This window comes from Phalacrocorax aristotelis, chromosome Z (assembly GCF_949628215.1).
Source record: "Phalacrocorax aristotelis chromosome Z, bGulAri2.1, whole genome shotgun sequence".
Lineage (NCBI taxonomy): Eukaryota > Metazoa > Chordata > Aves > Suliformes > Phalacrocoracidae > Phalacrocorax > Phalacrocorax aristotelis.
In genome coordinates this window covers 60,463,925-60,487,187 of record NC_134311.1, presented here as the reverse complement: position 1 = coordinate 60,487,187, position 23,263 = coordinate 60,463,925, and the positions used below count along the sequence as shown (strand labels likewise).

The 23,263-nt window shown below is 37.9% G+C and overlaps 1 protein-coding gene across 1 annotated transcript in view; it reads left to right on the top strand.

Annotated features, from left to right (window-relative positions):
• The window catches only part of NDUFAF2 (NADH:ubiquinone oxidoreductase complex assembly factor 2), a 72,981-nt gene extending 50,199 nt beyond the window's left edge, over positions 1-22,782 (top strand). Inside the window, exons 3-4 of the mRNA XM_075079373.1 lie at positions 7,969-8,009; positions 22,420-22,782. Coding sequence (XP_074935474.1) covers positions 7,969-8,009; positions 22,420-22,677 — 299 coding nt within the window. The 3' untranslated portion in view covers positions 22,678-22,782. The remainder of the gene's footprint in view (positions 1-7,968; positions 8,010-22,419) is intronic.
• The last annotated feature ends 481 nt before the right edge of the window (positions 22,783-23,263 follow it).

The following is a 23,263-nucleotide window of genomic DNA, read 5'->3' as shown; positions in this document are numbered from 1 at the left end:
GGTCCTTGAGGGTGTAGGAGCTCAAGCCAAGTGTGGGGTTAAATGTGGCTTAAAATCCGGACTATAGCATAAGCAAGGAACTCCTGAAATAGTAGACAGAGTCTATCCATCATTCAGCATGCTTTTTGGGGAGAATAATATATAGGCATCTCCCAGAAGTTGATAGGTTTAAAGCAAACAAATTTTAAGCAATATGTAGTTAAAGTGGGGAATTTCTTGTCATTGAATATTCTGCTTGCTGGGAGTTTGCATGAGATCAGAAAATTATTTTAAGAATTCATGAAAGAAAAATCCTTCTCATACACACATATTACTGTGGTTAATTTGTCAGTGAGCTGCAGATTAATGGAAGCTACAGTGGTTTTTGATGAAATATTGCAATATACTTGCTTGACATCATTCTCTTTCCTTTGCGCTCACTGTTGGCCCCTTAGGGACGTGATACCTAAAAAAAACCTTTGGTCCCATTATGTTCCTTAGCAGAGTCAGTAGAGAAATATCAAATGTTCCCGGCTTGCATTTTATCATTGTCGTTACACTGATTCCTATGATTTTTTAAAATGATCAGCTAAGGCTAGTATTAACAGCTAAAAGCTTCTCAACGGTGTTTCAAGCCTATTACCAGCATTTGCCAACTGTGGCAAAACCACCAGTTACTGCTGGTTATCTCAGGTCTGTGTGACTGTCATGCAATCACTCTGCACCACCATCACTGAGAAGCATGTATAAAGCCTCAGGTAACTCTGCTGTGAATGAATTCTCACCTAAGACCTGCTGCTGACTTTTCAGAGCCAAAAAATACAACCTGATAGTCTCTACCTGCACACTCTACCTGCACTTGGCTGGAGTTAACAGGAAACAACATGGGCAGTCAGACAGTCTTGGATGGGTGTGGGCTAATCACCCTTTCACAAAGGGTCTTAGACTGGTTCAACCAACTTGCTATAGGAACCTGTTCCTTAGGACTGATGTAATTGATGTGGCATTGATAAGCCTGCACTGGATCTCTCTTCAGAAACGTTAGCACAAATCCATATAACTTGACAGTGTGGTACATGGGAGGGTACAGCTGTTTGGAAGGGTGCTTTTGGCAAGCACCAGTACAAGACCCCTGGAGTCAGGTACCCTGCAGTATGGACTTGCATAAAAAGATGCAGCTGCCAGACCTGAGAGACACTTTTGCAAGTCAAGCCATCTTATTCAGGTTTGTTTTAAAGAAGAAAAGGCAACTGGCCAGTCCCATTTTTATGAACTCCGTTTACACTTTTAAAGCTTAGCTTCCTCATCTTTGTAGCTGTGTTTTTTTTTCTTAGTGATTTTATCAGCATCAAATAGACTTCACAGAGAAAAGTAAAATTTACAGTATGCAGATAGGTAACTGTCTTTTCCTCTTAAGTGCTGAATTTCTTTAGAAACAGAAAGAGAAGAGGCATGCATCTTCTTTTGCCCTGTGCCTTCCTCAAGCAGAATGGATGTATAGTGCATGTTTCTGACATATAAAGTACGAGAATTTCACAAAAAAGGCTAACCTGTATTTTTATGTCCAATGCCAGACTGAACATTACAAACAGTTTTGTGGAACTATAAAATAATTTTAAAAAGTGAAAACTGGTACTTCTGCTGTGGGTATAGAGGCTGTTCAGAGAACTATTGTGCCTTTGCTATATATTGGGTTGTGAATTAGTGATGTGGAGTGCTCTGAAGTTCGGTTCACTACTTTTCTGCCTTCTGTAAAATGAAAAATTCTCAATGAGTAAGAAATGGGGAAAAAATGGAAAGAGTAAGAGTTCAGATAATACTATGGAAGCCATTTATCTGAGTGGAAGGGTTTAATATGAGGTTTTTAGACACACTTTGTTGAAAGGCTCATTACAATTCAATTCCCTATTTTTTCCTCTTTAAGATTGGTCAAGAAGTTTACCAGGCCCACAAGACCTGTGCTGAAGTTTCACTCTGTATCTTCTGTCTAGACTCTTGAAATTCCCAATGCATTCTTTCTGTGGGTGTTCACTTTACAATTCTTGGTGTTGTAGATGCTGATCATTCCAGCAAATAGTCTGAGGCTTTGCAGAAGGATTTCTAAAATACTTGCTGTTTTCTCTGAACAGTAAAAGAAGAATATAAGGTTAGAAGGCTTTATAATATTTGTTACTTCTGTGTTCTCTTTACTTCTGGAAATTATTTTGATTTTTAGTATTCTAAGTCCTCTGTACTGAGCACATGCTTACCTCTCCACGGGCCTTCTCTCCAAATCCTGTGTATGCACTTTGACGTCTCTGGCCTCTCGGCTTCAGTTTTGGCTGGTTTGGCAATATCAGTCTCCTCGCCTAGCCTTCTCAGGCTTTTCACTTCAAGGACTGTGCTGAAGTTTCTGTTGCCTTATTTCCTCTCCTTTTTCTTGGAATCTGCAGAGAGTTGCTTTCACCTTTGCTGTCTTTGTTGTGCCAGGGCTCAGTTTTTTCACTTGTGGATAATCATTAATGGCTGCCTGATTTAAAAGCAGTCATCCCAGCAGCCTTTCCCTCTCCTTGTTTCCCTACACCATGCTGCTGTGACCAGAAAAGCAGCTTCTTGTGATCCAAATGAATAAAGTAGTGTCCCTGGAAATACTTAAGGGCATGAGTTGTATGAGCAGAACTTGCATAAAATCACGGACAAGGGTTTGCTTAAGGAGTGGGAGCAGGCTGTAGGGAAATTTGAAGAGAGTCTGAGTTAAATCTCATTGTGTATCTCAGACATGCAGCCTGGACAGCTGGTAAACTAAGGGACTGATTTTGGTGCTGCGTTTATCAAGTTATAAACATGTAATAAGGTAACTGAGACAAAGTAGAAAGACCTAAAGCAAGTAGATAAACCAATCATCCAGATTACAGACTCAGTCTGTGCAAGATGTTTCTCAGACTCTGGAGAGGATGTTTGTGTGTTAGTCCTGAGAGTTTACTGAACACAGGGCCGAGGGCGTACTCCTGAAGGGTTTGCCTGTAACTTTTCTCCTGAAGATGGTAGTTTTGAGTGCTCCCCAGGATTAAATTTCCCAGATTCTCAGACCTGTGAATTTTACAAACATTCTGAATGGCCATTAAGGCTTTTGTAAAACTGAAACATGCTCAATATTAAAAGAATAGAATCATAATCCCTTGTGTTCTCCTTAATCTTAGTGTTAGCTATTTGTACAACGAAAATTAAGTCAATTCTTATTTTAAAAATCCCAAAGTGTGTTTCCTTTTGTACTGTAGTTTTGAATTCAGAATGTAATCCATAAGCACAATTCACATATTACCTGTTTTTGTTTAGGTGAAGCCTCTTGTATTTACTGTAGAGTGGGAGTCCATACCTTTCCCTAGGCAATAGGGATGCACACAACAGATAACCTTTCTGTAATCTTAGTTCTGAATGTTCATCTTCTGTAGAATGTGTAATCTACCTCCTCGGGACATGTCAATAGTGCTCCTGAGAGGAGATCAGTAATTCTACATACCTATAGAGATTCATAAGATTGCATGCTTCATGCAGCATTTTATTGCCCATCTAGTCCTAGTCTCTGTTTTTTTTCTTTCCTGGTGAAATTTAATGATTAATGGGATTCTTAATTTGCATGCTCACTTTTACACTCATTACAGTGTGTTATGTGCCAGTAGGAGCCTTAAAGCTCAATGAAAATCTCATGCATACTAATGAGAATGCAAATGAGCACTGATGAAAGAATGCAAGGGTCTTAAGGTAGGGAATGTCCAGCTATCTTGCAAAATTCCTTTTAGACAAAAGTAGCTTTACAATAAGTACAGAATGCAAGAAGTGCCATCCAGATAAAATTAGAAGCAGCAGCATAACTAGTTTGAAAGGAGGCAATGATTCACATTGCCAAAGCTTTGGGGGGCAGGGAGGCATGTTTTGGTTGCACTCGGTACACACGTTACCTTCTCTACTTTACCAAGTTTAAAACATCTTGGCTGACAATGGTGAGGGCAGTTTGTTTGTGTAGGGAATGGGAATGTTCATGTGGAAATCTTTTCTAGCTATAACTGTCACTGGACACATTTTAATTAAGTGTATGCATGTGTGTATATGGTATTCAAATAATATGTAATAAAGCACCTACCTGCCTTGTTTCCATCAACAAGTATTTAACTGTGGTATAAATCTGTTCAGTAATTTAAACCTGCATTGACCAAAAGAGTAATGGAGAGTGCAAAGAAAGGTGGGGGAGCTTATCAGTTGCTAAGTTGTATACTCCTGACTGTATTTTTCAAAGAGAATGCAAGGTATCTTAATTTCAAGATATCATTTGCTTGGATTTTGTTAAAATCAGTGCTAACTCAGTAGTAAATCACTGGTCGTATTTTTGTATACATTCATTCTTCCTTTAATTGTTACCATTAATTTCTTTTAAGCCTGAATTATGAGGAGTTGGTGGTTTTTTGCACCTTATGTTGGATGTTCAAAATTTTGTTGATACCTTAGAAAAAATTGAAAGGGTTTTTAAGTTTTCTGTCTGAAAGAGAACCACCTGAAAACTGGTGGGAATTAAATATATCAGAGTCTTCCCATTCCTCTCCCCGAAGACTGAGGAGTGGTTAGGTGAACTATTAGAAAAATGTATTGCTTTTGAAAGACTGAAAAAACTATTAGACACTAAAGTACAGTGTACTAAAATACACTCAATTCAGGTGATGTTTTCTTTGCTTTTAATCTTGTAATACATCTTGAGCGGTGCTTTATGTGGAATAGTTCAGAAATGGATTTGCACAGAGGGAATATTGTATAAAGCTAACTAACTTAATCTTATGGCTATAAAGAGATTTTAGTAAATTTTGTTACTGTATTTCTTCTTCAGTTGCATAGGAGTGAAGGAATTTTTCATTAAATAACGATTTTCTAATGCAGCTCATTAGAGATGTTAAAATGAATTTACCTGTAGTTATTTGGAAAATGGTATCCAGTCTTTGTATCAGCAAGTTATTTAGGGTTAAACTGAAAAAGATTTGTAGTTCAGACATTTATTAGAAAGAAGGAAGGTTGATAGCTCCTATAAAACCATGCATTTCCAGCTTATTATAGCTGGAAAGAAAAATAGCACATCGTTATAACTGTGTGCATTATTTGCGTATTTAAATACATACAGTCTGATATTGGAATGTTCGATATGAGAAATCTTCCTAAATTAAAGTTTATTATTGCTTTTGAGCGTTGATACTAATTGAGATCTATTAATGAATGAGAATGTGTCATGTAACGTTCCTTGCTTCACAGCTTCTGTTCACAGAACACGTGTCATTGTGTTACCCTTCACTGTTCTGTCTGTGGTTTGTTAAACTGAGGCAGATATTTAAATGGTAAAATCTTTTAATAGAAGTATTCTATTAATCTGAAAATCATTAATCAAATAACTGCCTAAAGGTCCCATCTGCTATTGAAAGAAAATCTATTGTAATAATTGTATTTCAGCAGTAGTTTCTAACTGCAGCTTAATTTTTGTAGGATTTCAAATTTTAAGAATTTTTCTTTAGGAATCACTAACTATAACCAGTTGATGTTAAAATGCAGCTCATGTTGTAAGAAAATACTGGCAATTTAAAAAAAATGAAGCAATTTTTAGGTGCTGAGAGCTGTGGAATTGAAACCAGTGGTACTGTACATCTATGTGATAGAACCAAGGTATGGGAAGGCAGAAGATGATACTTAGTTGAAAGTAATCCCTTAAATTTTGAAGGTTTAAGACTTAATTTTTTACAAAACATTTTAAACTACTGCTTTTCCTTTTTTCTCCAGCTGACTCTTGTATCAGTTAGTGTCTGGTCTATGTTCTTCACTATGCCCTGTACTTCTACCTCTTTTTTGCTTTTCTGGATGTTGTTGGAACTGTTGCTAAGTTCAGAGAAAGACTAATTCTGTCAGGAAGAAAGCCTTGTGTGCTATGTTTTTCTCTAATATTGCTGTTGGTCCTTTTACAAAGAGTTTCTGCAAGGCTGCCAGCTGAGAAGTGCCAGTCTCAGTCATGCCAGTTTAGTCTCTGACCTTGCCAGATTTTGCATTTGTAAATCCTCATAAAATTTAAATGTTTGAAAATGCTTCAGGTACATGCAATATCTTTCAGTTCCATAGATTTAATAGAAAGTCATTTAGTTGTATTTTGGATTATCTTAATGGGCTTTCTTTCTTTCCAGTAACATAAAACTTTGGCAGAAAGGGTGATGTTGACTATTCAGTGCTCAGTTGCTTCTCCACGATGGTAAACTTGTGGCTCATCTTCATTAGGACCAAAAGACCTTTGAGAAGAGCTGACAGGGACTGCTTTTAAGAAAAGGTGTTTGAGAATGGTATTTAAAAGAGCTTATCTTCAGAAAATGTCATCTGATAGACAAGAACCAAAAGTAGTACCTTGCTTCATATCATCACAGGTATTTTACCATTAACCTCGAGTTAAGTCTGTTGGCCTTGCCATCATGGCTAAATTCCAAACTGTGTAATGCCATTTTGTTTCCCTTAATTCCATTTTTATGTTAAATGGAAGCTATTCCTCCTAAAACCAGTTTCATAATGTTGCTGAAGCAGAGTGGCGTTAGTGTTTCACCCTATGTGTAACTGCATTTTCAGTGGTAGGTGACGTTATGACTGTGCAGCTTTTAGTGTTCTGGACTTGCTGTCTGATTCATTCCCCTCAAAATACAACACCAATAGTATTAGAAAATTAAAATTTGGAATAGTTCCTTCTTAAAGCATTTCTGATACTTTATAGACAGCTGCAGGTTAGAACAGGAATTTGACTGGGTGATAATGATAAATGTCATTTTTGCTCTGATTTTCAAGCACAGTAACAAAACTCTTAATTATCAAAACAACCATACAAAAGAACATTTTGCCACGTCTCGGCACTTGGAACAGGCTTTCCTTATGTTTGTCCTTCTGTTCATTACTGGCCACTTGCATTCTGCTACTCATTCATTTGAAAAATATGAGCGGAAAAGACCAATGTCTATAAAATATAGAACCCAGTGCTAACCAATTGTGTGGATTGAAAAGGCATGAAAAAATGCTGTGGTGGTGATACTTTCAGAGAGTGCTGGATATTGCCTTGTCCACAGTCGAGTAATTTGTTTGTCTAAATAATGCCTGTAATAGTTGGAGCTACCTCTAATAATTCATTGGCTGAATGAAGCAAGACCCGATGGAGTGCCGCTTCTCTGTCTGCAGTGGGGTCCCTTTGGATTGCTACCTCCAGTCAGTCCCACACTAACCATCAGTGTTTGCAATGGGAGTGGGCGTAAGTCTATTGATATTGGTTCACCATGGAGAACCTGAGCCCCAGGGCAATTGTCATTGCCACTGCTTTCATTCCTCTCTTCTCTTTTCCAGCATGAATTGACTGAGATGGAGGGAGCCTCAGTGCAGTGGGTAGTCCCACACAGCTGTAGGACATGGTACAGTCAAGGCTCTGCAGACCTTCAGTTAGGTTTGGGGCTGTGTCTTGCATCCCTGTAAAGGAATTCTAGGTGGCACTAACATAAATAGGTTTTCAGCTTTAGCAATGCCTGAGACATATACAGGAGTCCTTTTGCTACGGAGTGGTCAAAGGCTTTTCATCCTTTTCAGCGGTCATCTTATCATTTTCTCAGGGTGAAGCTCGGCTCTATAACAAGCTCAACAATGGGCCTGGGCCATGAGCCCTGCTTTTTAAGGCCTGTTTTGGCAGCCAGAGTGGTATGTAAACTGTGCCCAAGCTCTCCTCACAGAGCTGATTCCCTCCGCACCACCACCTTTCCCTCTGTGATGACTGAGAGTATTGACAGGAGAAGTAACATCCTGGATCTTAGTATTTTGGGAAATTATATGGCTTGCCAGGTTGCGGCAAATTTTATTGTAATTGTCTATATACACATTTGCTCTCTGTTACAAACTCATCATAATTTTGAGTTTTAATACTGTCCATGATGTTTGAAATAATCAATTTGATTTTTATTTCTTTTGCAGCATGGATAAGAAAAAAAAGAAATGATCCACCCACCATTGAGGTGAGAAAGATGAAGTGTCTTTAATTTTTCCATTATTGTAATTAAACTACAATAATTAATTTATAGCAGACTTATCTGTCCAGTAATTTGTCACTTTTGCTGGAGAATTTACATGTTGCTTGCCTAATTGATGAAATCATACAAAAACTAGATATCTAACACTTAGGAAAAAGAAAGCCAACTGGAAATATAAACTCCAATGTTATTTAGTTGTTACTTTTATCTAGATGAATTCTTCAGGATGATCTACATAGATTCTTTAAGATGATCATGGCCATTCAAGAGTCTCTTTAATGAAACAAATTCTGAAATTACTGCTATGAATTTTTAAAATAGGTCCTCTATGTATTAATGCAATGTTTTTTCATGGTAGTTGACATTAAAATGCAGATTTCACATCCAGTTGCCAGTGGATTTATCAATACAGAAAAACAAATTGCACTAGCACTTTACAGTGCTAATGAGATGGGGGAGATGCAGGCATGACTTTTTCCGTAAGTGGTTTGTTATGGAATGAAGTAGGGAAATATCCTACAGTCTTTCATGCTGATGAGTTTGTAAAGAGTGGAACACTCTTTACAAAGGCTGTTGATCTGTGTATGCAGATGCACACACATATGCTACTTGCCCTGGATTTGTATTACAAGTTGCTAAGCACCAGCTAGGTATGAGTGAGTAGATGAGGCATGGTTAACTACAGAAGATTCAAACTGACACCCACAGAGGCAGATACTTGACTTGCATCAGTAGAAATAACTGTGTCAAATTCAGTGAAGTTATGCTGGCATGCTCTAGGCAAAGATTTGGTCACTGAGATCTTCTGGAATATACTCATTTGTGAAAAGTTGTCCTGCCCACCTGTGTGTTAAGATGACCTGGGGAAGCTTGTCAGTTGATGTTTACAGCCGTAACTCATTCAAATGACCTCCCACACAACTTACAGCTTTTCAGCTAATTCTCTCTGCCTCCGTTTCACACTTGCCACTGAGGTTGTAGAGGTAATAAGGGCTATAATGCACCCGTGAATGGAAGAAGCTTAAGTTACATTTATCCTCAAATCTTTTTAGGACCTGAAGCAGATTAACTTTTATTTGCATTAACATTCAGGGAAGTATTAAGTGTGATTTTTAAATATTTTTTTCCCCTCTCCTGCCTCATTCTAGTGTGCAGAAGTTGTGCACTTGTGCAGAAGCGGTACTGCAGCAGTTGTTCTGCCTAAGCTTGGCCAGATTTTTAAAGTAGCTCTGGCTTATGCTAACCATATACATACAGCTTTTATTGTTGAAATTACCAGCTCAGGATACTTGAAGGTGGGGGGTGTTGCACACCTTTTGTCCTATTATTTGCATAAACCAGACTGCCATGATAATTTTTCTAAGATAAACCTCCTGCAGCGAATCTGGGCAGCCTTGGGTTTTGAACTGGTGCAATAAAGCTTGTCCTGCTGTTGGAGGTGTTGGTTCTGTTTCAAAATAGGGAGCAAGGAGTCTCCACAGGTGAGAGAACTGTGGATCAATACTGTTCTAAATATTTTACCTTCCAGAAAAAGCAATTTATGGACAATGAAATACTATTGGGAATAATAGTGCATTCAGAGTTACAGGACTGCTTATATCTTCAGTTTCATGAGGTAATAGGTCTGAAAAATAACTTAGCAGCTAGTGCTCTGCCTGCAAGGCTGTACATTGACCTTGTCGGAGTAGAAGTGATATACCAGGAATTTGAAAAGTAGCTATCTTTTCTTTCAAGTAATCTCTAACTTGTTTTTTTCCGGAATTAGAAAAGGTAGTTCAAATATATGTATGTTAGGAAAATTCTTACTAATATTTTGAAAATAATACTGCAGTCACATTTTAAATATGTGATAGTGCAGCTTAATTTTTTTTCCTTTATTAGTGTAGGGTGATACATATGAGCTACTTTTCTCCTGATTTGAAACTGTTATACCACAAACCCTTATACCACAATATCATTATGAATATAATTATACTAGTGAAGCACATATAGAATACCGTTTGGTCCCTATTTGTAGGACTGATTGGCATTAGTGTTTTAGCTACATAAACTTTACTGGCTGCTGTTCTGTATTATGTTCCCTTTTTGATGGTAATGCTGATATGGTAAATTGCTGTTTGACAGCTATGGAACGAGGGAATATTTGTGACAATATTTCATACTGAAACCCTGTATGACAAATCTCCTTGTTCTTTCACATATTTCTCAGGAGACAAGACTACTTCTGAAAAAGGATGCAAAGCTCACAAATTTTGCATTTTTGCTTAATGACACTTTACTGTCAACATCGTATTGTAACACCACAAAAAAGCATTACAATTCCTAAAGCATAAGTTTCTGGAGCTGTGCCTATGTTCCTAACTTTGTGGTCTGTAATACCATTTTTTTTTAATGGTTTTCCTTTTTTTCCTGTCCTTTGCCCATCATAATATTTTTTTCTTTCTAATATCAAATGACATATGTTAAACTTTATTAACATTTCTCTTCCCCTTCTCTGCTCTGTTTGCCTACCGTCCCCCTTTAGTATTTTATATTTGGGTTTTCTATATTTGTCAGACTTGTCTTTCATTCAGCTCTCAGCTATAGATGATAGAGGTTGCCAAACTGCTCAGGCTATCAGATCTCACGATGAGCTCTATGATCAAACTTTAACTGAAAATATTACAGAGGTGTGGCTTCACAAATCAACTGGATCTCACTGTCCTTACTGAGAGCCCTCATGACCACATTTTGGGAACCAATGTTTTGATGAATACTGTAGGCCAACAAAACGTCATTCATAATCATGATGATGTGTCAGTCACTTCAGTGAGGATGAATGTGAGTTGCCCTTCCTTACACTGGTCAAGGTAGCTGGGTCATGACACCAGCTAAGTCTGTTGACGATGTTGATAATGTTTTGGGTTCAGGCCATTCTTTCTTCCACAAACTGGTATTTTTTTGTTTCCATTATAAGGCTTTCATTTCCTCACAGAAGAAATCGCTTTACATCTCTTTTTCTTTAGATTCTATTTTTTTTTATGGAAGAATACTCCAGTGACTTCACAAGACAACCTGTTCAGTGTTAAGTGTTTCACATACTTTATAATTTCTTTCCTCTCTCTGTCCCCACTGCCTTCCCCCCATTTTTGGAGGAAGTCACTTAGAATTCTGTGTACTGGGCTAGTCATAACCCAAGAATGCTGCTCATTGCCATGGTTATTTCTAGTCTGACCAGTAACGTAAGGCATGTTAGTGGCTGGAAGCCTTGAGTTTTAAAAGCTAGCTTCTGGGATACTGGAAACAGTTGGTTGCCTTTTGATTTTGTTACAGCTTGAAATATGCCAAGCCTCATTCTCAACTCAGTTATGATGAGGGTGATAACTTTGCAAATGAATGCAGATCAAGTTGTTCCTTATCTTGTGCTTAAACATATTCTGTTCCTACGGTAATCAGGGACTCCATCTTGATAGAAAATTTCAGATCATGTCTGCACCTAGTGGAAGCGTTTTTGTGTGCATACACATACATATACACATACTGCTTTATAACAGGTGAGAATCTGAGCTTGTATATGTACATTTTTGCATTACAATAGCATTCTGTCATCTGTGCCTTTATATATATTGTGTATGGTCATATATGGTTGGCTGAGGAAAACTTCTCATTACCTTTATTCCTGTGCAGCTGTAAATTATATTTTAAACAATTTAACAAGTGATGAATAATTAAGTAGTCTATTACATTTCTTCATTACGTATATAGGAAACTAGGTGTATGTAGTGTGTTTTTGGCAAATAGGAAATATGTTCTTGTCTAGAGGGCTTACAGTTCTAAATTAATTAAAGGCTACAAATATTAAAATATTTTTAATCAGGTGCTATTTTGTGGAAGCAGATTTAATAATTTATCACTTTATATGCAAATTAGTTTACCTGCTAAGCATTAATGTTGTCAGAATTTATTAACAAAAGTTGTCTTGGGATATAGCAGTTGTTTTATAGGAGTGATGTTTCATCCATACAAATTATATCTTTAAGAGACTAATCACTTCCATTATTTGAGCCATAGTCCACTTTCAGTATGGCTCGTCAACCAGGTTGATGAGCTACGTAAGTGTGCTGTCCCGCACACACTCCTGCTTCCCACTTTTCCTTCTGGCTACATATTTCACTCCTGATTTAAAACATGGCATCTTTATATTTTGGATTTTTCACCTCTTGGTTGCAGGAAAGAAAAAATGCTCTTGAGAGCCAGGGGGAAAGTCCTTCTCTTCAGGACTCCTTTTTTTGGGCCTTACGTTGCTATTCCATCACCAAAGTGGAACTCCCCATATTTAAAAGATGTTACACAATGTAACACCTATAGGAGCAGTGTGGGTATGTCTCTTTTTATGCACTTTCATGGATTTCAGGCAGTTTTGTTGATAAGAGACTTCTTAGCACTTTGTTGATAGGCAAATTTACATGGCATTCACAAGCTTTGTTGCATTCTACATCTCCTGTTTTCATTCTGGATCACATTCCCGTTGAAAAAAAAAAAAAGCTTAATTTAAAATTGGAGATAGCATTATGTAAATATATTAAAAATACTAATGAATGAAATTGTCATTTTCTGTTGGTGCAGCTCCTAAATGAGATAGTGGCTGAATGCATAAGACACTTGTAAGCTTTACTTATGGTGCCTCTCCTAATAGAGTATCTACCTCTCTGTCTCTCGTCTTTATACAATCAGTGCATATGTAACACACAGACAGCTTTTCCCACACACAGATAGTGGGAGTTGTATCAAAATTGGTGTAGGTATCTTGTATCTAAGACACATTGAGTCTTCAGCTTCTAAACCTGGAAAGAACTATGAGGCATATTTTAAGGATATAGCAAACCTTAAAAATATCAGGCGTACAATGAGTTTTTAAGCCTTTCTGTGCCTAACTTCTGTTTAATTTCTTTAGTATTTCCGATTTCAGAGGGCATCAGATTTGTAGGGGCTTTTAAAGAACCTGCTGTCTGTAACATGAGGTACCTGAAAGTATTTAGAAATCTAACCCTCATTTTTTCCTATAACAGACCTTGTAGTTACACACTACTTCTGACAGTGCCCTGAGGTTCAAGAATACCTCAGTAACTTGGCATGGTTAATGGCCTTGTCTGCAGAATGGAGATAGAAATAAAGTTACAGACTATCTTGGGGTGCCAGAAAATGCATGAGGCAAACCAGAGAAGGTTCTCATGGCAATGCCCAGAGAAACTGGTATGGAGAGAACTGTGGTTTCTCTCTGAACCTGTCAACATGCTATCCTGCAATTGCCAGGCGTGTACCTGTAGTCATGCTACTCTGTGAACACAGATCTTCCTACTAGAAGTCACTTCACTGCTAAGCTAGATGGTGCTTCCTCTGTAGTGCACAGAGGGCTGCATAGCTACAAGTATTCTCAGCTTAAATTGAAACCTCACTGTTGCTTTGTATGCATATGTATTTATGTTAATATTTCATGTGAAGTAAAGTAGAATTGCATGTTCCTTTAATTAGTGTCAAGAGCCTGAAAATAGTTTGAAATAGAAAACCACAGTAAATGACTGCTTTTCTCACGCATTATGTGCTTGTTACACAGTAATAAAACTCAGTGGCTTCTGAACTGCACCGTTAGATAGAAGGTAAAATGTTAAAAAAAGAAACTTTTTGTGACAGCTCCTGTCTTCTTTCAGACTATTTCTAGCATTTCCATAATTATCTGTTTTGACAACCTCCTTGTCAAGGGAAGAAGAGTGTACTTCAGTGAGTTGTAATAAGCATAAGGTTTCAGTGATTGTTTCTCCTTCCTCCCTCCCTGATAATTACATTGAAATTACTTCTGTTTGGTTGCCACAATGCATAACCACTTTTCCCATTTATTTGATCAAAAGTGTTATTTATTTGAGAGGTGGTATGATCAAAACTAGCTTCAGTCATGGAGATTAGTTTACACAGAATTCACATTCTTTTAACCAGAGTGGGATGCAGTTTAGAAAAACTCTTTGACACTGTTGCAATTGCATGTTATAGTTTTACTTCTGTCATCTTTCAGATGCTTCAGCTGTGAAGTTTTAAAATGAGAACTCTGACATGGAGATCGCACATTTGTGCATAGATAATGGGGCTTAGCAAATTAGTATCTTACTCCTGGAGCCACAAAAAGCTGTAGAATATGATTTACAGTTCTGGGAAAAGCTATTAAAAAAGCACAGGGATAAACAGCTCTCTGAGCAAAATATTTTCCACCATTGTTGTCCAGGATCACAACCAGGACTGAAAATTTGGGACGTATTCAATTGACTTGACTTGCACTAAATAGCGTTTTGCATAGTAAATTGTATGTGATTCCAGAGGGGATTGTTACTCACTGTAAAAGGGCAGTAAAATTTGACAATATAATGAGTTGAGCTACAAAGGTCTAAATAGAAGGAAGTGGTCAGAGAAGTGAGGTAAAAAACAGGAAAAAAAAAAAAAAACAAAAACCAAAAACCAAACTTGAAGAAGCAATCATCTTTTGGAGTATTTCTCTCTTATTTGCTCTAACTTGCTCCTCAGGTTTGAAACATAGGTGCTTATCAGCCTCCACAAAAGAGTATTGAGGCACCAATTTGTCCCGTTACTTGCATTTGTGTATGCTGCAGATCCCAAGTCTGTAGGGGAGAGAGCTGATGCTGCTCTGCTACTCCTCTTCATGTGGTGCATCGGCTCTGTCTCCTAATTCACTGTCAGTACAACTGAATGGGGGTGGAGAGAGAAGTAATGCGTACCAGGAAAAGGGCTGGTACAGATTACATCATAGTAGAGTAAGGGGAAAGCAAGGACCAAGCTGGGACTGAGTCACAGCTACAGTTCCTTGTTTGCTCTGTGTTTGCTCAAGGCTGTGCATTGCCCTTTATTCAGGGCAGAGTGAAGTGGTGCCAGGATAGCCTGTGATTTTTGCTGCTCCTCACATTTTCATCTGTGGTCTTAAACATGTATGTAGCCCTGTACAAAAATCTCTGCAGTATTATAAAAATAATTCAGGGTCAAACCCCTACTGTCTCCACATGTTGCCAACATGCTCTACGTTCCAGTGTGTGTGCCTTTTCTCTTCCTTTTGCCTCTCATTACATGTTCTTTCCAAACACATGTGTGCTAGACTGTGGTGCCCTAGAGGCTATGTCAGCTCATGCCAGAGATTCTGTAGCTCAGAATTAGCAATATGTAGTAATTTAGTAATGGTTAGTGTTGCTTCTCTGTAGATTTGATTTAAACAAAAATTGCTGTGAGTTAGAATTAGTATTTAACTGATTTAGCTTGGTAGTAGCTGTGGTATTAGCACTGCATTTAAAACTAAGTATTGGGCCGTCATCAAAGCATGTATTTCTAGGTATATTTGTAATCAATATATTGGTTTAGCACTTACATACTAATTGTGGAGTGCTTTAAACCTTAACTGCAATTTTTGGACTGTTACTGATTGATTCCAAAGAATTAGCACACCTCTCATTTACAGGATTAGGAACCCAAAATGTGCAAACAGCCTTCATCTTGAGTGAACTGTAACAACCGATCCTAAGGAGTTACCTTCCCCTTAAAACAGAATAGGAGCCAGTTTCACTTTTCAAAAACCAGTGGACTGTTAGAGGTCTGTTTCTGTATCTGCTTGTCTTCAAGGGGTTATTGCAGGTTGCAGGCAAAAGTGCCTGTTTTAAAACAGCAGCTATGTTAGCTTAATAATTTGTTTGGATAATTTTTCTGGTTTATGTTCAAAGGTCAAAAAAGCTGTTCTACAAAGCCTAGACAATGAGCGATGCCATAAATCGTGATGTATCCAACAAAGATCATTCAGATCAGTTTACTTTTGAATTATGCAGGGTACATCCTACTAAAAAAACCACACTGGGTGCACAAAAAGTCCATATTTTAGAATTGGAACTGATAAGAGATTTGCTATAAAACTAAACCTGAATAAAGCAAATCTTACATTGATTTGCCTAAAGTTGATTGTTGATTGACCAAAGATATTTAGCATGTATGTTCTTTACAATATTAGTAGTCAGTTGGCTCAGTGTTTGATTTAAATAAGTGCTTTAGCAAAGCCAGATATGCCTTTGTAATTCAAACTGCTCCTCTGTGTTTGCCGTGCACTGACACAGCCCTTCATTTACCATGTTATTTCTTATTCCCAACCACTGAGCTCATGCTCAGTTGCAGAGTTAACAAGACCTGCCCTGGACCAGAACATTCAGTGCTTCCCAGTGACGAGGTCCTCTCGCTACCTCCTACTCCTGAGATATGATGTAATACCCGATTATTTCATCTTGCCTATTTAACTTGTCAAACTGGAAAATGGAGTTTCGTTAACCAGTTAGGCAGTATTATAAAACCAGGTGAATTGGCTTAACTTCTAGCACGTCACTGGACTTCTAGTTGGTTTGTCAGTGAAGAAAAAAATCTGACCTGTTAAATTGTGTTATAACAATCAACTTTTTTAATACTGTCCCAAAACAGATTTTTTCCTTTCCATTTGTATTTTTAAAATTTTTTCTAACTTGTGTTCATGAATTTTTAACAGGCAGAGTTCCAAGTTCAAGTTCATTCATGATTAAAAATAAAAAAAACAGGATACCAAAATGCAAATATTTGATGAATTGTAGTGTCTGTACAGTTCAAACAAAGAACATTAATCTGTACAAATGTTTCTCAGTTCTGGCATCAAATAATAGTTAGCTAACCCTATTCAAATCAAGAGAAGTCATGATTATTTCAACATGTAATTAAGACAACATAAGAAGTTGGAATAGTTTCTAAGACAACATAAAGAAGCTATTTATTTTTAATTTAATCAAAAACAAACCCACCTGAAATAAAATGTGACATCTTGCTCAAAAAAGCCCTTGGATTTATAGGTTTGGGTATAGTGTCTTTAGAAAATCATCTGGAGACAACAAAAACAAAACAAGTACCAGTCTGTTAAAATAACCTTTAAACAATCCCTCTTGGACAGTTACATTGGTAGTGTATGTCTAGCCATCTGTATCCCTAGAGCTACTTGTTCACAAGTTTGGGTTGCCTGTTGCCTTCAAGAGATTGAAAATTCTCAATGAGGAGCAAGTGGTGTTGTAATCAATGTTATAAAACCAATTATATTGGTACAATATTGGTTATAACCAATGAAACAGTAAGAGGAAGGAGATGAGTTCCTCAGATTGTGGCGTTCAGGAGGTGCTGCAGGATAGAAATTAAGTACAGGTGTCGTGGTTTAACCCCAGATGGCAACTAAGCCCCATGCAGCCACTTGCTCACTCCCCCCAGCGGGATGGGGGAGGGAATTGGAAAAGTGAGAAAACTCATGGGTTGAGATAAGAGCAGTTTAATAATTGAAATAAAGTAACAGTAGTAGTAGCAGTAGTAGTAATAATAATAATGTACAAAGCAAGTGAGCACAATACAGTTGCTCATCACCTGCAGACTGATGCCCAGCTCGTCCCTGAGCAACGATCGCTGCCCCCGGCCAACTCCTCTCAGCTTATATACTGAGCACCATGTCATATGGTAGCGGTCACCTGTCTTGGCTGTGCCCCCTCCCACCTTCTTGTGCACCTGGCAGAGCATGAGAAGCTGAGAAGTCCTTGTCAAGTGTAAGCACTACTGAGCAGCAATTAAGACATCAGTGTGTTATCAATTTATTCACATGCTAAATCCAAAACACAGCACTGTACCAGCTACTAGGAGGACAATTCACTTTATCCCGGCCAAAACCAGGACAACAGGTATTTGCCTGTGGAGAAGACCAGCAAGAAGTGTTCAGCAAAGGCTAGTCACTAGTGAGCAAGACCCCAGCTGAAGGACTAAGCAAGTCTAGAGAAACCTTTTTTGTATTTATGACATTTTCCTACCAGGAGGAACTTTTTAAAGTAATTTATTTTATTCCATAAGCCTACAAGTTTATTCAGCAAAGGGAAAGCAGTGACAACATGAGATCCTTTAAAAGTGGAAGAATGCTGCACTCCAAATCTTCAGCCTACAAAACAGCCTACAAAACAGTACAGCATGGTAGGCACTGAAAGTCATTTGACTAGAGACAAACTTGTAGATCTTTCTCCCCTGGAGTAGAGGTGAATACAGTTTCCAAACAGCAGAGGATGCTTGGTGATACGTCTCAGCTGTCAGAGTTGAGCGAGTGCTTTAAACAAAAATACGTTTGCAAGAAAAGTAGAAATTTCATCCTAGTGGCATGAAATACAGCCTGATCCCTTTTGCAGCAATGCACTCGGAAGGCAGCAACATGTCTTGGGCTGTGTTGCCCCCATGGGCAGGCCGTCTTTCATTCTTTGTTCATGCAGCTGTTACCACTACTAAGATGTCAGAATATGCAGAAGTCATCAGTTGCTGGATGAAAAGTAGCCGCCTCAAACTCCACATAGGGTCACTTTGGCATTTCCTTAATAACGTTAAGTTCTTCAAGAAAACCTTAGAGATCACTCCCTTAAACCCTGCCTTTCTAAGGAGGGGAGGCATGCAGCTTCAATCATTAGAAGGATTTAAATCGTCATAGGGGTTACAATAATCAGCAAAGCTGGACAAGTTGTTACCTGCAGTGAGTAGAATTTTTTCTTTTACATTCCACCTAAAAGTAAACTGTGGAACATGTAATTGGACCTAGTTCTCACCACATTGTATGTATCTTCTTCCAAATGCTGGGAGCTGATGGTTTTCAAGGTGAACATCTACATGTACGGATTTCAACTGGTATAAAACATGGCTGGATGTCTTCAAGCATTTTTCATTTTTTAGTTTTGCAGCATAATGCAAATCCTTAGATTTCTCTTTTAATGAAAACGACTAAGGGCATTTCTGATACTCTGGATGTCATGTGCCTCCTGAGAACTGCAGGTTCAAAGGGCTTATATCATTTATTTGTATGAAGAGAGAGTTGGAAGAACAAGCTAACCCCTAGAAAACTGCAGTTACCTGGTAGATACCACGTCCTCTGTGTTGGATAAAATGATTTTGTATTTCCCCTAAAGGTCAGAGCATATTACATATTCATGTTCTTATATTTCAGCAGAAAATTTAAATGGTGTGTTTTGGGGGGCAGATTATAATGAAGCTAGCCATTTTATGAAATATTTCCATTCATCTTGGAAGAGGAAAGAATTGCTCTGAACCTGCTAGGGTAATTAAAAAAGTACTTTTAGCTCCCAGCAGTCACTGTTCACAGTATATCAAGCGGTAAAGGGCTGGGTAGCAACAGGGCCTCGAAGTGAGAGTGTAGCCGTGTGCAGGTGAGTTGGGAAGGCCTGTAGTGCCACGCAGATTTACAGGCTACGAGTCATGTGTAGAAGAGCCCAGCAGATGTCGGCGTCTCCACTGCTGTTCAGCAGGGGATAGGGAGCCCTGTATAACCAGGAGGGTATCTGAAGAGTAACCTTTCTAACACTCACTGTATTTAATTGCAGTGAGCCATGCAGATCAACTGAAGCCAAATTTGGAAGATCAGTTATAAAGGTCCTACACATTTCTGGTGTGTTTTAAGGATAATTCCTTCTATAAATATGCATACAATAGTTTCATTATGATTTGCATTTTGAACCAAGTTGATTATGCTATTCAGATTTAGAACTGCTTGGATCTTTTATTTAAATGCCTGTAAAGGCAGGGAAACTTCAGTCTCATAAATGCTTCAAACTGCAGTGGCTATGGCAATTGAACTAGTAGTATTTAGAAATACAATCACAATGTTTTAAAAAAAAAAGTGTATGTTCTAGTGAGAATTGAGAATGAAGTATTTGCTGGTGATAATATTAGAAACGGGAATGACTCACTGCCTGTGACAGAATTCTGCAGAACAAACTTTCCCAGTATCAAAGGACAAGATGTTTATGCTAAGAAAACTTATGTATTTGACCCAAATTTTCTAACGTGCCAATTGACGCAAGGTTCCTGATTCACATTTTCTTTAGTCTGAGCACATAAACCCTGATTTCAGTGTACATGTTAGTGGCATGAATTTAATACATAAAATGGATGTGTGCAGACACTTTGAACTTGAAAAATTTTTGCCCTGGTGTGGATTGTGTAGAAGATTCTGAACAAGTCACTTCACTATCTTTTTTCTGTGTTTGCTAATGTGGATTATTCCTCATGGTTTTTTTCAAGATTAACATGGTTATTTTACTAGATCACAACTATACTTCAGCCAGTAAAAGCTGATTAAGAGCACTGTTCTTGAGCCTGAAAACCAGATGACAGTTATACATCAACATTTAAAATGGACTTGGAGCATTTGGAATTTAGTTACAGCTGCTGTTACCTGACCAAGATAACTTTGTTAAAGTAATCACTGGAAAAAGATTTGAAGTTAGTAAGTAGCTGTTCATATTCATATTTTAATGAATCATTTCATGGTGTTTTAGCAGAGGCTGTGATGCAGTCTTCAGATACCACAAAGGTATCTAACCTTGTTTCTTAGTAGTGGGGTAATGCAAGCACCAAAGGAGTGATCCCCTTGAAATCATTAAGGTCATGGTAGATTTATACAGGCACGTGGCAAACACAGACAGAATTGAGAGGTGTTATAATGAGGTTTTGCTATAATGACTTTTGAAAGTTTGACCTTGTTATGCTTGGCAGTATTTTTATTTGAGCATGGGAGGATCTTCTCCTCCCTCCCTATAGTTTGCAAAGTCATTTATGTGCTGCTTGTGTATTTGCATGCTATATAGGTATGTGAAGTGTTTTGCCTCTGCTCTATGCATACTGCCTTTTAAAATGTTATTAAATGTTTTTATACTTGTTCTGTCAACTCTTGGCAATATCACATGTATTTTAATGCCATTCCTAAAATAATGTCATGGTCTTCTACTCAGAGAGAAGTGTAGTGGTCTAGTTTCTCCGTAGCGCTTCCATGTACTTGTAATCCAGAGAAAGCTGTTCAGCCTTTTTTCTCCTGTATCCCACTCTAAACATGGATATTAGCAGCTTCCTCATTAAATGATGTTGATTACAGTTAAGTTGCATTTGGGTTCAAAGTGTTGTAAAAATTCTTATCACTTTTCTGCTTTGGTTTCTAATACTTTTCACTATCTGCCCTAACAAAAGCACAGAGAAGTTCTGTTAGCAGAATTTGCAAATTGTCCTTCTGATAGGAAACATATGCTAACAGATAAAAAACAATCTTCAGTATTTTTCAGGGCTTTTTTCTTTGTGTTTACTTTGGGAGTTCTCATGTGTTTTCCTCTGAACAATATGGCACAGTGTACTGACAGCTGTTTTTCTATTTTACCTGTGGACAAGCCAGTAATTGCACTTGCTTCAACTATTGCCCTCAGCATTTCTCAGTGGAAACAGCCAAATCCTAATTCAGGTCATGTTCATTAGTGCATTGGCAGCTTTAACCCATACACAACCATGTTTCAGTACAGAGTTTCATGAAGCTAAATCAGGAGGTTGTACAAGCCACTCTGAATACACATCATGAGTGGGTGTTTTGGCTTTGCAGTAGGATCATGTGTCAGATTGTTGCTTCAGTTTATCTATTTACCTCTAAAACTAGAACACTTTTATTTGAATTTTTCACCTGTGCAGAGCCAGTAGGTATGATTTTACACCCTTTGTGAATGCAGTACATTTATTTTAGCTAACATGCCTGCTAGATACCAAGAGCTAACATACAGCTCACCTAAGCAGTGTTCTGCTTAGTGGCCTCATCGCAATACCCAGTTCACCTTTGCTGGCCAGGCAGCCACCAGCTGAGGGTGTGTTGGTCTCCCTTCCTTCTTGGACCATGCTATTCCTTGACTTTGCTGAGGTGTCTTCCGAGTCTCTGGGGCAGGGTTTCCGTCAGTGATTTTTAATGCTTTTTTCTCCCCCTCAAATTTAGCAGCCTCCTTATATAACTTTTTGGTATTTTTTAATTGTTTTATTTATTTATTAATCTGGTATGGCTTCGGATTATGTACTAGCAGAGTCACGGTTGCACATCTGCTTCTCCCAAAACTGCACTCTGGGCCACAGATACCTAAAGTCCTAGGCATAGTGAGTTACAGGAAGAAATGCAAGTGATAAGTAGCTATACAGTAGCAAGTCCTACCCAGAAAACAGTTAAAAGGTAGCCTTATTTTTAATGCCTTTTCAACGCATTGATGACTGTTATTTGCTTTGTGATCCAAAAGAATAGTGAAACTGGGACACCACAATGCAGTTTTGCTTCAACAACACAATCAAAACATTAGGGCTGAAATTGCAGTTGCACACTATTAATTTCGCCACATTTTATTTTACCTAGGTACCTGAAAATTTGGATTATAAGATTAGGAAAACCAATAACTGCTTAAAATGTTGTGGGTTTTTTTTCCAACGTTGTGTATTGCATTTACTTCCGATTTATTTATTTATCTTTCTACTATGTTCTTAGGAGATACTCAAGAATGAAAATTACAGACAAGAAATGAAACAGAAAATCAAAGATGTATCCGAAAAGGATAAGCTCCTTCAGGCCAAGGAATACAAGGAGGGACTTGTTGCTGAACCAGTTCATACTCGTGTTAAAGGCCATGCATCAGCCCCTTACTATGGAAAGAGTGAGCCTTCGCAAGATCCAACAAGCACTGCGAGCACCTTTCAGCCAGGCTCCTGGATGCCACCAGGCAGTGGTAGCAGTCACAATAAATAAATGATTGTCACGTACAGATATTGCTAATGGATAAATATTTTAACAGACAACATACACAGCTGTTGTATATAAGTGAGTGTGCAATAAAGTGATACTGAAGTTTCATTTATTTTTGCAGAACTGTTCAAATAGGCTTAGTCATGACAAACTACTGTAAAATGTTTGGGTGTAGTGAAAAAACAGGATGTATTACAAGTTTTTAATAACAGGATGTATAAGCAAGTTTCTAACCATTGCTGTTCATCACTTACTCATGAAATCATAGGTAGGAGGTTTTCTAGCTAACTTAATTTTCTTAATTCTAAATTGATTTTTTCCTTGAAGACTCATTTGTTTTTGATGTAACAAATGTTAATCAGTACACTTAAATTTTCCCAAACCTAGGCATCAATTTAAGATAGTTCTTCAGAATGCTTATTAATTCCCTTGGCAGTGCCATTGTGCTTTCCTCTGGCAAGTGGATGGAAAAGTTGATTTAACAGGAATCACTATGACACTACACGCTGTATTAATCTGAGAGACATTCCTCTAACTTAAAGCAACCAACATACTTGCATGGTGCTTGATTTGCAGCCAGAAGTAAGCA